At 40.0% G+C, this 13510-nt stretch overlaps 1 protein-coding gene across 3 annotated transcripts in view; it reads right to left on the bottom strand.

Moving 5' to 3' along the window:
• RXRA (retinoid X receptor alpha) overlaps positions 1–13510 on the bottom strand; it is a 1663729-nt gene that overhangs the window by 761082 nt on the left and 889137 nt on the right. For all 3 annotated transcript variants that reach the window (XM_044058644.1, XM_044058646.1, XM_044058645.1), the window contains exon 3: positions 1211–1319. In XM_044058644.1, coding sequence (XP_043914579.1) covers positions 1211–1271 — 61 coding nt within the window. In that variant the 5' untranslated portion in view covers positions 1272–1319. The remainder of the gene's footprint in view (positions 1–1210; positions 1320–13510) is intronic.

Genomic DNA, 13510 nt, shown 5'->3' with positions numbered 1-13510 from the left:
CCCTCTTATCTGCCCTCTCTTTAAACGGCCATCAAATTTCTGCCGTAGCCCTAGCAAAAAACAACAGAACACTTCCGCCTCTTCTGGGCTAAATAATGACAGACATTTAAGTTTTAGACTTCATATTCATTAGCAAAAAAACTAACACAAATCCTGTTATTCTAGCTGATTTATAAGCTGTAACTTAACCTGTAAATTTAATTTTGTATGCATTTTCTGATCAACCAGCCATTCGTTTACTCATCCTAAGGTCCGGTCCCAGCAAGACCAGATAAGAGGGCGTCTACTGTATTACATATAATTTTTGTGTAGCTGGTGCTTGCAAAGACTTTTAAGAGATGTTTTTTCTGGTTACTCAGGCAGCCTTGTTACAATTTCTTTAGTCCTTAAATTATAAAGTAATGAGACATTTGTAACGGCTTTGAACAAAGGACAAATATCCAGCAGAAATGTTTCTTTCCATAGGCAGCCTCATTCCCTTGTTAATGCCTCCAACTGCTGTCCCCTCCTACCAAAAATGTCTGTTTGTCTCCATATCGATGAACTGTAGTGGAATATCAGCCTTCAAACACTGCAGAAGTAGTGGGCTTCTTGGGTCTAATTTGGCAAAAAATTAGGGATGGGATGTTACAAATGCAAAAAGATGGGGGAGGGAATAGAGAAACCAACAACAAAACTAAATGCAAAGTCTATGCATCTAAGGGGGAGTACATTTTAGTACATTTAATATTTTTCCTCCTTTCAAAGTCTTTAATCTTTGAGAAAATACAAGTTCTAATCAAAACAGAATTTTTAAAAACGCCTATTGGAGTCCGATGGTATGTCACTTTTGTGCAATTTGGTGCAGTACAAAACATTCACTTCAATCAGTTTACTATAACTACAGCAAGAAAGGAGTGCAGAATTTAGCAAAGAACTGGCCCACTGGAGTACTTTGTGCCTGAAGAGCACACTATAATAAACTGGTACTTATGAAACAGGAAGATGAAGTGTCCGTCTTCTGATTTGCCATCAGACAAACTTTTGAAAAGAATTCATTGCAGCATTGTCCTGGCAACAACAATTTTAGGCAGAGCATATCAAATTAAAATTTAATACAAAAAATACACTTGTGAAAGGTTCATATCAAACACTACCCTGTTGGTGTGGCATACCACACATATAGACCTCACAGTTCACTTCTACTAAATTACATATTAAGCTATCAAACCTTTCCAGTTACTGGTCCACATGGCTGCTCGAGTTGCAAGGTGGCCAACTTTCAGTGTCATCTAACGTGTTGAGGTAGCTGCATAGCAACGTGAATACAGCGATGTTTCCTAAGCAAAAACAAAAATTACACATGCTAGTAAAATACTCAGTCCGATTACTAATTTACATCAGTAACATTATTTAGGTCCAATGCATGCAGTTCTGCAACTTTAGCTGTACAGTTATAGAAGGGCTGGTTCAGGAAAATAAAAATGTTTTCAGACTTCTCTACTAATGATGGGCACAGAAGTCTGTGTGTCTGAACCTCCTATTTATACAGGTACCCCAGCTGAAGACTGCTGCACTGCATTGCTGCATGATGCCAACACAGCTGTACCCTGCCAAAACAACAGCCAGGCAAAGCCTGTAAGAACTAATCGCCCTGAATGTCACAAAGCAATTACACACACACACACACACACACACACACACACATGCACACAATAATGTGTCATGTCAAAGGGTTTTATAGATACATACACACACACCAATATGTAAATTGTTTGCGGCTCCATACACGAGGGGATGAGTTGAAAAGTCAAAAGAAACTTCATACACATCACACACACACCTGACTTCATCTTACTGTAAAACACAGACATGGGTCAACAGACTTGCCTGGTGTTTCTACAGAATGTAGTGTTTTATTTCTTGAGTAAAACACTCCATTTCCCTGTTCTACATAGACCAAACAACTCAATGACACAACTGAAATCTGTGTATTTCGACGGGTAAAACCAGAACACCTTTGACAACTCAAATGCCCCACAAACCAAAAAAGACACACATCTGGATGGGACATGACCTAAAAAAAACAGAAACTTGCAGGCCACCTCAAGCACTCTATACCTAATATTTTTAACTGCTGCCCAGGCATTTTCTCTTGGGATGTTCTGCATCTCACTGCCAAGAATACCGAGGAACCGTAACATTGTCATGTATACAAATCTAGGCAGATTTAAAAACAGCCACCATTTACAGTTAAATTAACATATGTACACACTAACTAGTTTAACTTGTTAAAAATATGTATGCTTAGAGGGCTATACATACCTCATGGCATGATGTACTTATATACATATACGTCATACACATATAAGTCTCATATGGGTTTCCTTTCTTTTTCCACTCAGAAGCAAATCAGTACCTTCTTTGTTTCTTGGCATAAAAACAACTTATTACTAATAAAATACTTTTGCAGCCAAACCCTTTTGAACAACAGATGAGAGGAAAAGGCGTCATCCTATACAGTTACTGAAACCCCATCCCAAAATGTTAATTTCTGACCACACCCCTCTTCTCCTCGGACTTGGTTATTAACAGAAACAACCAATCCACAAAATTCCTGTAAAACCAAAATAACTGGAGAAAACTGCATGGGACACTCCTTATAAACCAGTTGCAAAAGCTTGCTAGCAGACTTTTGGAATTCATACAAAACAGAAACGTAAAACAAAGCAACTGAAAAGTTGTACGAGACTAGAAATTCAGTTCTTTGAGGATTAAATGCTAAAGTCAAAAAGCGAAATGCCTGCTTGTAATGGAGCACTCTGTGCCCTGCCTAATACAAAAGGCCCCAAACTTCTGGCAGTAGCAATGGGTCATTTTAAAGGAGCTGCCAAGCACAGAATTATAAAACATGAAGTCACACATTCTAGACCTAGCCAGACTAATATTAACATTCATATATGCAGATTCCAGAGGAGAAAGTGAATAAATTCAAACAGTCTCAAAAAACAGGTCACTTTAAATGGTTCTATGGTATTATACTGTCAAATTCATTAGAGCCACACCAAACACAAGCTCATATCATAAGTCCTAGAAGTTTAACTATTGTCACGGAGCCTCCAGTTGCTGGTAACAAGGAATTAGAGACTTGCAATACAGCAGTGTGTGGTTTCTTGCCAACAGCTTAGAATACTGCTCCTGCAATTAAAGTAGTAACTATGGCGTCGGCTGATGCCTTTATACCCCAGAAGCTCTGACGTCGGGGAAAGTGCGACATCATCCGAGGCCAGACCCAGACTTTGGAATCCGGCCGACCGAAGGGCTGCCTGAGGCAGGACAACCCATATGTTATGACTGCAGATGCATCCTTGAAGGACATCAAAATATTCAACATAACTCTGGGGAAAATCCATCAAAGCTACATACCAATTAGACAGGTACAAAAATGCAGTTGGCAAACAAAAACATACTAACAAGGTACTTCCCAATTTAATTTCTCCATGTGTTTTTAGGTTTCCTAATACCATTCTTAAGTCGGTGTATGATTAATGTTTATGAAATTAACATTGTTTCACTCTTGGATGTTGGCCAAAAGTGTTCTTTTCAACATTCGCAATGTGCCCAGAATTAACTCCTTCAGTAATTCAGATGGGGTTAAATGTCTTGGTAAGATATCTCTGTAAAACTGTACATCCTTTTTTAATAAGACAAATTGCTCGTACTACTATTAGAACTGAGTATCTGTTTTCCACATTACTCATATTTCTGCCTGCAAATCCTGAAATTTTAGGACTGTCTCTCTGTACATAAGACACTGTAATCACTGGGCGTGGTGACTTCAATAATCACTGCTACTTTTGTTTATTTATTTTGAACTATTGCATCCTATTTTCTCACTTCTATTTTTCAGACTGTTGGTGATGGGTGATCCCATGTGATATACATTTCTTCTTTCCCAATAACGCTTTGTAGTTAGTTTCCAAAAGCTTTTCAGCTACTTCTATATTTAAGTGTTTGCACAATCCCCAATGCAAGTATTGCCAATTACTGCGTCTTTCAATATACAGGCCCTCTGCCATGACTGCATCACTCCCAGCAACAAGATGTGTGGCTGTTTCCAATTCTGTTTTACAAAACCTATATCTCCTGAGTGAGGTCTAAAGTTAACCTGTGCAATTTATAAAATGTGGGTATATAGATATACATATATATATATATATATATATATATATATATATATATATATATATATATATATGTGTGTGTGTGTGTGTGTACGTTAGCTAGTACATTTTGGAAAGCAGCCTGTCTGATTAAGAAACTTAGTTGGGACATTTCTTTTAAAATGTCTAGATGATTTGTTTTATACTCTAATTCTCAAATCAACCTTTCCAAAAAATATCCAGGCACAAATTATAAGGTTCAGGCATATCTACAAAAACTATAATTAGGATGGCATGTAATCAAATCAACAATTCCATTTAAAACCCAAAGATTAACGGATTAGCATTCTTTGACCTTTGCAGGTGAACAACCCAGGTTTTTTATAGGTTCATAGGATGTTACTAAGCTATTGACCTGGGGGTCTTTACAAGCCTAGTCGTTAAATGCCAATATAATACCAGATGAGAGATATCTTTGCCCAAGATTTTTTTTTTTTTTTTTATCAAAGACGACCTATGTCCAGGAGAGAAGCAAGGGTAATCCACAGTAGAAATTTACAGTTTCCCATCCAGTCATTCAGGTTGTGCTTAAACAGGGTCATGGAGGTGCTCTGCTTGATTTGGATTGGGAGATTATTCCAGAGGAGTGGCAATCTCTAAGACAGGTATCCGTCTCTCCAGCAGGTCCTATTTGTGTTACAAGCAAGATTCAGGTCCCTAGAATGGGGGACTCTAGTCCTGCTTGACTTATGGATGTGTAGCATTTCCACTAGATTTGGGTCAGAGAGAGCCCTGTAACTCAGACTCAAGATCCCTCTGAGTAGTCTATATGCTACTGAGAAAAGTGACAGCAACTTCGGTCTGTCCTTAAATGACATGCGCTGGAGAACATACATTTGCTTAGTTGGAAGTCACTAATGTCTCTCAAGTTGCAGCAGGTGTCTGGTACAGTACATACCAAAGGGAGTGACATATTAATAGGCCTGATGAGGGATAAGTACAGGGGAGTTACAACCTCTCTTGCTCTCGAGGATATGTCTTTGCTAAATCAGGTGAGCAAAGTAGAGTGCTTTCCTCACCACAGTAGACACATGGTGGTCAAAGTTGAGGTCACAGTCAACTTGTGTTCTCATGTCTCTCACTACTGAATTGGTACTTGAGGTATTACGGTACATTTTTTAGCAGTCAGTTTAAGACCAACCACAGCTTTGGCACCAATCACTGATCTGTGTAAGCCCCTTTTGGAGTACACTGACATTGTTAGGGGATTCAATGATAGCACCTAATTTGCAGTCATCCGCAATCATGGCTAGCCAGAGCTCCTCCGTTTCAGCCTGGACTTCTGAGAAGTATATGCCAAACAAAAGGGATCCCACTGGTGACACGTCTGCTATTAGAGGTGAAGTCTCCAACTCTGACTGCATGTTGCCAATCTGTGAGCCAGTCTGCAACCCACCTGACAACAAAGGGGCTGACATTCAACTGGGTTAGTTTATCAGTGATGCCCGAATGTGGAATACTACTGAAGGCCTTCGCCAAGTACAGTTAGGCTGTGTGCATGGCGTTGCCCTCATCTATGGCTCTGGTTGCATTCTCAATGAAGTCCAGCAGGTTAAGCAGGCATTACCTGCCCTTGACAAAACCAAAGTGGTTTGGAGGTCACTAATATCCTTATTTATGAGGTCCATGATGAGTCATTCCATTGCCTTACAGAAGAGGTTGGTTAAACTTACTGGTCTATAGTTACCCAGTTCTGTTGCCGAGCTGCCATCGTGGACAGGGATAACAGTCGCCAGTTTTTCCATTCAGTGGGGACAAAGCCAGTATTCAGGCTGTGGTTGAATAGGGTGCCAAATGGAGTAGCTAGCTCTTGTTTTAGAATGCAGCCTGGAATGCCATCTGGTCCCATGGAGGCTGTGTTCTTAGCCTTGGAGAGAGTATTGATGACTTGCTCTTTGGAGATGATGACATTGTTTGTGGTACACTTGGGAGGGGGGGGGGGGATGAATGGGTGAAATTTTCACCAAACCTGTCTGCTAGCAGTTTTGCAATTTCCCCAGGGTCAGGCATGTGTGATACCATCTACAATTAGTTCAGCATACATTCGAGTCCTGCCTTTTAGGTTTCGGACATAGCTGAAGAAAGTCTTATGGTTATCCTTGCCTATTGCTGCTTAATTTTTCTCATAGCTGCTCGTTGAGGATTTTATGGGTTGTCTTATTTGCTTGTTTAGGGCCATTAGGGTGCTCTTCCAGTTCTGGAATCTTGCTTTTGTATTTTTAGATGGCAGCTTCTTTTGTTTATTGTATAACTTATTAATGCTATGTCCACCAGGGTGGTTTGTTTTTTCTTAAGAATCTTTCTTTAATCCTATCAGGCACAATTGTATCCATACATTTGTGTATATATTTATACAGGACATCAGTGTATACCTTAGTACAGCTGTCAATGTCATATGTAGAAACTGGAGCTTGGAAGTCGATTATACTATCCCTCAGGATGGTATAGTTAGCTATAGTGAAGTTTCTTAGCCTGACTTCTACTTTGGGGAGTTCTGGTGCTATTGCTACTGCCAAAGTGACTGATTTATGGTCGGATTTAACCAGTGTGGGCCCTACACTTGATGTGATGCACCTGTCACTCATATTAGTGAAGATCAGGTCATGAATACTGGAGTCCCTTGTGGTGTGGTGCACTATTTATTCCAGGGCATTTGTTTTAAAGTCCAGGAACTTTTGTGCAAATGAGTTTGGGCTCATACAAGTTTCCCAATGAATGCAGGGAAAGTTGAAATCACCCATGACTTGGGTGTTAGGTTGTACTTTGATTGGCCCAAGTAGGTATAAGTAAGCTGTATGGGTATTATGATTCATGGAAGGGGACTTGTAACTGACAATGACATGAAGGTGGGTCTTACCAATGGTAATTGGTTCTTGGACCAACTCTGTAAAGTTATCTTGTCTAACCAGTCTAGAGGTGCAATTATCTTTAATGATGATAAATATTCTATCGCCTTTGGCTCTCACACCTTCAATTTGCAGCCTGAAAGTGTGGAAAGCATTGTAGCCTTGCAAGGCCGGGGTACTTTCTGTAGCCTTGAACCAGGTTTGCTGTGACTATACAGACGTCAACATCATCCAGGGAGAGATGTGCTTCTAGAGTGTGCAGTTTCCGATTTAAACTCCTTGCACTTAGCAGCACAAACCTTAGCTTTTTTGTGCTTGATATTTTCATGTTGGAAATTTTGTTGTGACCTTACATAAAAAATGCATTATGGGAGAGGCAAGTGTCTCAGCCAACAACCGAAAGCCTAAAGGTCAAAACGAACCACAATAAAGCTCCAATCCAGGAACTCACAATTAAAGAAAATCAAACGATCCTCGACCACTGGAAAGCTGGAACCAGCAATAAGGCACAGACCAGGAACTTGAGGCAATAAAAAATATATATTTTAATCCAACAAACAAAGCACACCGACTGAGCGCTTTCACCGGTGTAACCGGTTTCTTCAGAGTCGTATAATGAATACACAGCCTGGCTTCCTTTATTTATACTAAATGTCTAATCAACCAATAAAACAATCTATCATTTAAACTCATTATTTAACTATTATAACTATAAAATGAATCACAACATCTATTACATATAAAAAAACTTTCATTTAAAAATTTTTTAAGTACATATATATAAACCTAAATTAGTATATATTTATTATATATTGTTAAATTTTGTTCTATAAAACAATATGTTACATATTTATTTATTTATTTGTCCACTTTCAGTATTGGCATGTAAATCAACAAAATTGTCATTTCAGGCAGTACAAAATTCAAGGCCATTAGAATCCAAATATCTAAATATTATACTGGTCTAAAGGATAGTTATATAAATGTGTATTACTATTTGTCCTAATATTAAAATTAATGATAAACATATTTGATAACCTACAAAGATTACTATATGTTATACATTCCCTAAATCTATACATCAAAAAATGTGTACATAATATTAATGATAATACTAATATTGTGCTGAATAAATAACACTGTGTAGTGCTACAAAAGCCTAAAGGTACCAGGTGAAGACCATCTCTGGCAAAGTAGCGTAGTCTATCAACCATATCATCCCATGCTGACAGGAACAGGATTCCCTTAAAATGACACTGGAAATGAAGCCAGTTATTGAAGTCAATCATTTTCTGTTTATATAGTGGCATCATCGTAGGTGAGGGTAAAATGCTGCTCAAAGCTAGGGACTCACCAACCTGGGGACACACATTCAGAGAGCTCAATCATGTCTGTCTTCATATAGTAGTCCAGAAAGAGAAGTCTTAAGTCATTCACACCAATATGAATTACGACAGTCTCATAACAGTACCTGGTGAGAGACTTGAGTGCATGTGTGATTTGATGAATCCTTGCACCAGACAGACAGCTTACTGTAACCCTCTCCTTGTTTAATCTGGTGAGTGGGTGTCTGTATGTCTCACTACAGAGTCACCTATACCTAAAACATTTGGAATAGTTGTGCATTGCCTTAAGGGCTCATTTGGTGAGACAGGTGCTAGTGTTTGTGTGTGTACTGGGTGTTGTGTTTGGTGTAGCATGTTTGTGTTTTGGAGGTCTCTTGTGTTTAGGTAGGTTTCTGGAGAGTACCTCCGCATATGAAGGTTTGTGTGTTGGGTGCATATTTTGAGTAGGAGTCATGGTGGGTGCACTGACAACCTGTTTAGTGTTGCTGTTCTGGGCGTGAGAGAGCAGTGATTCCAGATTTAGTGTAGCAGCATCTCTCACAAATTGTACTTGAGTAGTTTAGAAGTAAGGGGTTGTCAGTGTACATGAGGCAGTTGCTACACTACCTCAAAACTCATGTCGACCAGGCTGGCAGGAGGAACAGACCATCCATAATGCAAGGTTTGAACCAGGTATCACTGCAGATAAGGAGAAAATGATGGGGGTATCAGGCAGGAAGCTATTTTTGGGGGGGTCTAGCTTATGTGGTTTACAGTAGGTGGTCTATAAAAATGAGATCTATAGGGTCTGATGTTAATAGGCAAGAGGTAAAATCTCTACTGAGTGGTTCACTGAACAGTTGTGAGCTGTTCTGCTAGACAGCAGCCACTTCTAAGGGAAAATACAACTACTGGTGCTTTTGCGTGTGTAACAGCCAAGGATCACCCTACATGCAGACAAGAGCAAAGCAGCGAAGACAAAGAAACCAATGAAAACATTCAAACTGAGCCCAGAACCAATGATAACACTCAAACTGAGCTCTGAGTCAATGAGAGAGTACAAGCTGAGCCCTGAAATCAGTAACTTTAAATTAGATAGTCCTACTGTACGCTACTGCCAAAAGGGTACAGAGCTTTTTGCTACAACAATCCAAGATGTAGCTCAGTTAAAAACAAAGTGATCAACAGATGTTTTTTTTCTACCCTCCCCCCCAAGAAAACAAGTCCACCACCAAAGTCGCCAAATTCTCAAAAACATGGTCAGTCTTTACCAATGTCTTTGGACTCCAGCCCCATGTACTGTATTTTCATTAGTTATTTTTAAATAAACAGCTTTACTATCAGGCTCCTACCTCCCTCCACTAGCATCATTTTGTACCTAGTTGTCTAAAGGCTTCATGCTTCTGAATACACCTATTGCAACATTATGATCACTGAATTAATTTAAAAAATGTAACTTCTAGTGGCTTGGAGCATAAAAACACACCAATGAGACCACGACTGCCTCAGGCGAAACTGTTTACGCTTAACAGCTCCCACTGATCACATGGCCCACGTGTAACACGCTTGTGAAACATATGTGCAAAACAGATTAGTTTGCTGAAACTGCTGTTTCTGGCTGCAATTTGACAAACATGACTAGCTAGAAATGTGTCCAAATTCTTCATTTCTATGCCATATTATATTGTTTAATGCAATCCTAACTTTGATGATAAGAATTGCAAAGCCTGCAGACGGTTTGAAAATACATAGATGATCTAGAGAAATAGGGGAGAAGCCTCTTTAAAATCACATTTTAAATGCACATTTCAGAGCTAAATTATGGTAACCATTTGATATTCTGAGACTTGTTCTGGCAGTTCTGGAGTAGACAGACTGAAGGAGTGAAAATTCATACTTAGATGCACCATGTCTGAGACTGTTGTTTCTCAGAGAATCCCCTGTTCTCTAACCTATGGACATCTCAGAATGGATATATCAAGCTCAAGGGGGTGCAGGGGAGTTTATCCCTGCAAAAATAACTTTACAGGTCAACAGTGATTTTCTGCAGTCACTGCTCTCTGATGATTTCATAGTTTTTGTTTAGCAACTCTGAAAATCACACTTGAGTCTTAGAATTACAGTAGACGGACCTGTATAACTTATAATTATCAGCAAGTTTACTAAGCTCAGGTAAACTCATCTATATCTTACGTTTTCTTGCAAACTGCAGAATTCATTTACTTTTAGTACTTTATGAATGTATTAACTAATTTTTACATCCTGCTCAGGATGCAATGCTCATACCAAAAAATTACCTTTTGTTCTTAAGGTAATCATTGTCTCTAAAATAAGAAACCATTTTTGGTGTCTGCAGTCATGAAGCATTACAAAAATCAAAACACTAAACTTCAGAAAACAACACAATGAAAATGGACAATTAGCGTGTACCGCATTTACTACATCCACTTTGTGAAGTACAGTTTCAAAGATTGCCATTTATTCGTCCAACTAGTGGATGACATAGTACACAAATACCCCTGAGACTCACTAAATTGAGTAGGTAAAATCACAGCTCTGAGCTTGATAGTCCTAGCACAGAACCGACAGTTAGGTACGTTGTGTTCTGGGCCTAAAGAACTTACACAAATGGAGCTAAAGTGTGGTATCTGCTTGCCACAGCAGAGATGGTTATTAACTTCCTCTGACATTAGTTAAACATATGAAAAGCTCCACAATGGGGTACTTAGCTCTGGGGTGGACAGAGACACACTGGCTAACACTCTGCTCCATGCTCCAACAGCAAGAAAGAACTGAGGTTATGGCACCAGCCAGCTCCCTTTATACTTAGATGTCTTGACGTTGGGTCAGGGTGTCCACTGGCTTCAGGAAAAGGAGAAAATTCTCTAGTAATTAGGCTGATCAAGGGCTTCCATGGCAGGAAATTCCATCAGTTATAACTGCAACAGTGAAACACAAAGTTAAGTTACTGGATCATTTAATCAGAGTAAGTTACCAGTCTGCTCTAAAGCAGAGGAGAATACATCTTTGAGAATGAGCGTACTGAGCTATAGCTTGTGAAATATTCACTAAAGTTAAGAGGGATGAAGCATTACATCTGAGGTGGCAGAAGCCTGGTACAGAAAAAGTAGTTGTAGCAGTAGTCTGGAATGGACAGTGTTAAAGAGGCCATAAATACCTGCACGTACACAGGGATGATACGGTGCATAAACAACAATACTGTTTATGTAATGAAGACAAACTTAGCCCGCTCCCTTAGCATACAGGGATGAAGCCCTATGGCCCAGTGATTTAAGTCTGATTATGACCTCAGATGGAGCTGGAAGAAAAAGACAGGACATATGCCTATCCTAGGGACAGGGAGGAGTGAAGCTGGACACATGCTTCTACAATCCCTCAGTTGAGAGGTGGCAATGCAAATGCATGCACTGGGGCTGGGCATTAGACTGACCAAGTCACTGCCCGGTGGTATCCTTCAACATGGCTGTATACTTTTAATGTCCACATAGTCAGAAATCCAAATGCAAGAAATACTCAGTAACTTTCTAGTCTGGTATTTAGATGGAAAGCCTACTAAGATGTGCTTCTCAAAGATCTAACATTACAGTAAGCTACTATAATGGTGTTTTATATGGTTTAAAGGAGCACCTCAATTAACCAGTGCCACTGGGTCAGGGAAATCAAGAAAGTACAGTTTTGTACCTACTATAAATGTAGATGTTAGAGTGTATACACTGCTGCAGTCATTACACTTGGGTTATCCTGCCGTCAGGAGGTTCCCCAGTCGGCCTGAGTTCCAAAGGCTTGGTCCAGCGTCGGTTGCTGTCGCCTCCTCCCTGATGTCAGTGCGACAGGGGTATATAAGATTCAGCCGATGCCATTTTCTTCAGTTTTTCTTGCCCCAGATGTCAGGTGCCCTAAATAGGTATGCAATTCCAATTGCTAATAAAACATACATAAGAAAAGCAAAAAACAACTTACAGCTACCAGCAAATACTCCCCATAGGTAGTAAGGGTAGACAACATAGGTACGTACCAGCCAGTAAAAGGGGAAGGAGGGTGGGTAACCTGGACTGCAGCAGTGTATACACACGAACATCTACATTTATGGTAGGTACAAAACTGTACTATGTTCGTGTTACACTGCTGCAGTCATTACACTTGGGTAGAATCCCAAAGCTGAGGAAGGGTGGCTGGTTCTATAAGGCATTAGGGATGGCTATAAGGCCCTGCAGCACTGCAGTGGCGAAGCCAGCTCTGGATTTAGAGTATAGAGGCAGATGGTAATGCTTGGTGAAGGTTATGTACAGAACTCCAAGTTGCTGCTTCCAAAATATCCTTGGTAGGTACTCCCCTGAGGCAGCTGAAGTGGCTGTTGACCTGGTGGAGTGAGATCTAATGCTGCTAGGTACAGGTTTTCCATGGTATGTGCAGCAGAAACGTACACAATGTCCTATCCATTTTGAAATAGTCTGTTTTGAAATGGCTTTTCCCTGTGCTCCTGCAGCATATGCTACCAATAATTGTTCAGATTTTCTGAAAGCTTTGGTTTTGTCCAAGTAGAAGCGCAACTGCCTGTGAATGTCCAAAGAGTGTAGTAGTCTCTCCCCTTTACTCTGTGGGTTTAGGATAAAAAGTTGGTAGGTGAATAGTTTGGTTTAGAGCCACACTGGATACCACCTTTGGCATAAAAGTAGGGTTAGTTCTTAAAGACACCCTGTCCTGGTGGAAAATGAGGAAAGGTTCCACTGCCATTAGTGCTTGTAATTCTGAAACTCTTCATGCTGATGTTATTGCCAGGAGCAGAGCAGTTTTCCAAGAGATATATTTTAATTTTGCTGTGTTGGCTGGCTCAAAAGGAGGTAAAGTTAGCTTCTCCAAAACAAAGTTGAGGTCCCAAGTTGGAGTAGGTGCTCTACGGGGCAGCCTTATGTTTTTAGCCCCTCTGAGGTACTGTTTTAACAGAGGATTAGAGAAAATTGGTGGATCTGTGTTGTAATGAGCAGAGATGGCAGAGGCATGGATCTTGATGGATGAGAAGGGGAGTCCTTTGTCCAGCATCTCAGTTAAGTATTGTAGTATCTGAGGAATGTTTGGGACAAGAGGGTCAAGGCTGTGAGCTTGGTTCCAGGCACAG

This window comes from Protopterus annectens, chromosome 16.part0, assembly GCF_019279795.1.
Source record: "Protopterus annectens isolate FY-2018-M chromosome 16.part0, PAN1.0, whole genome shotgun sequence".
Taxonomy (NCBI): Eukaryota; Metazoa; Chordata; order Ceratodontiformes; family Protopteridae; genus Protopterus; species Protopterus annectens.
Note: the sequence above shows the minus strand (reverse complement) of the source record. Positions and strands in the feature narration are given on the sequence as shown.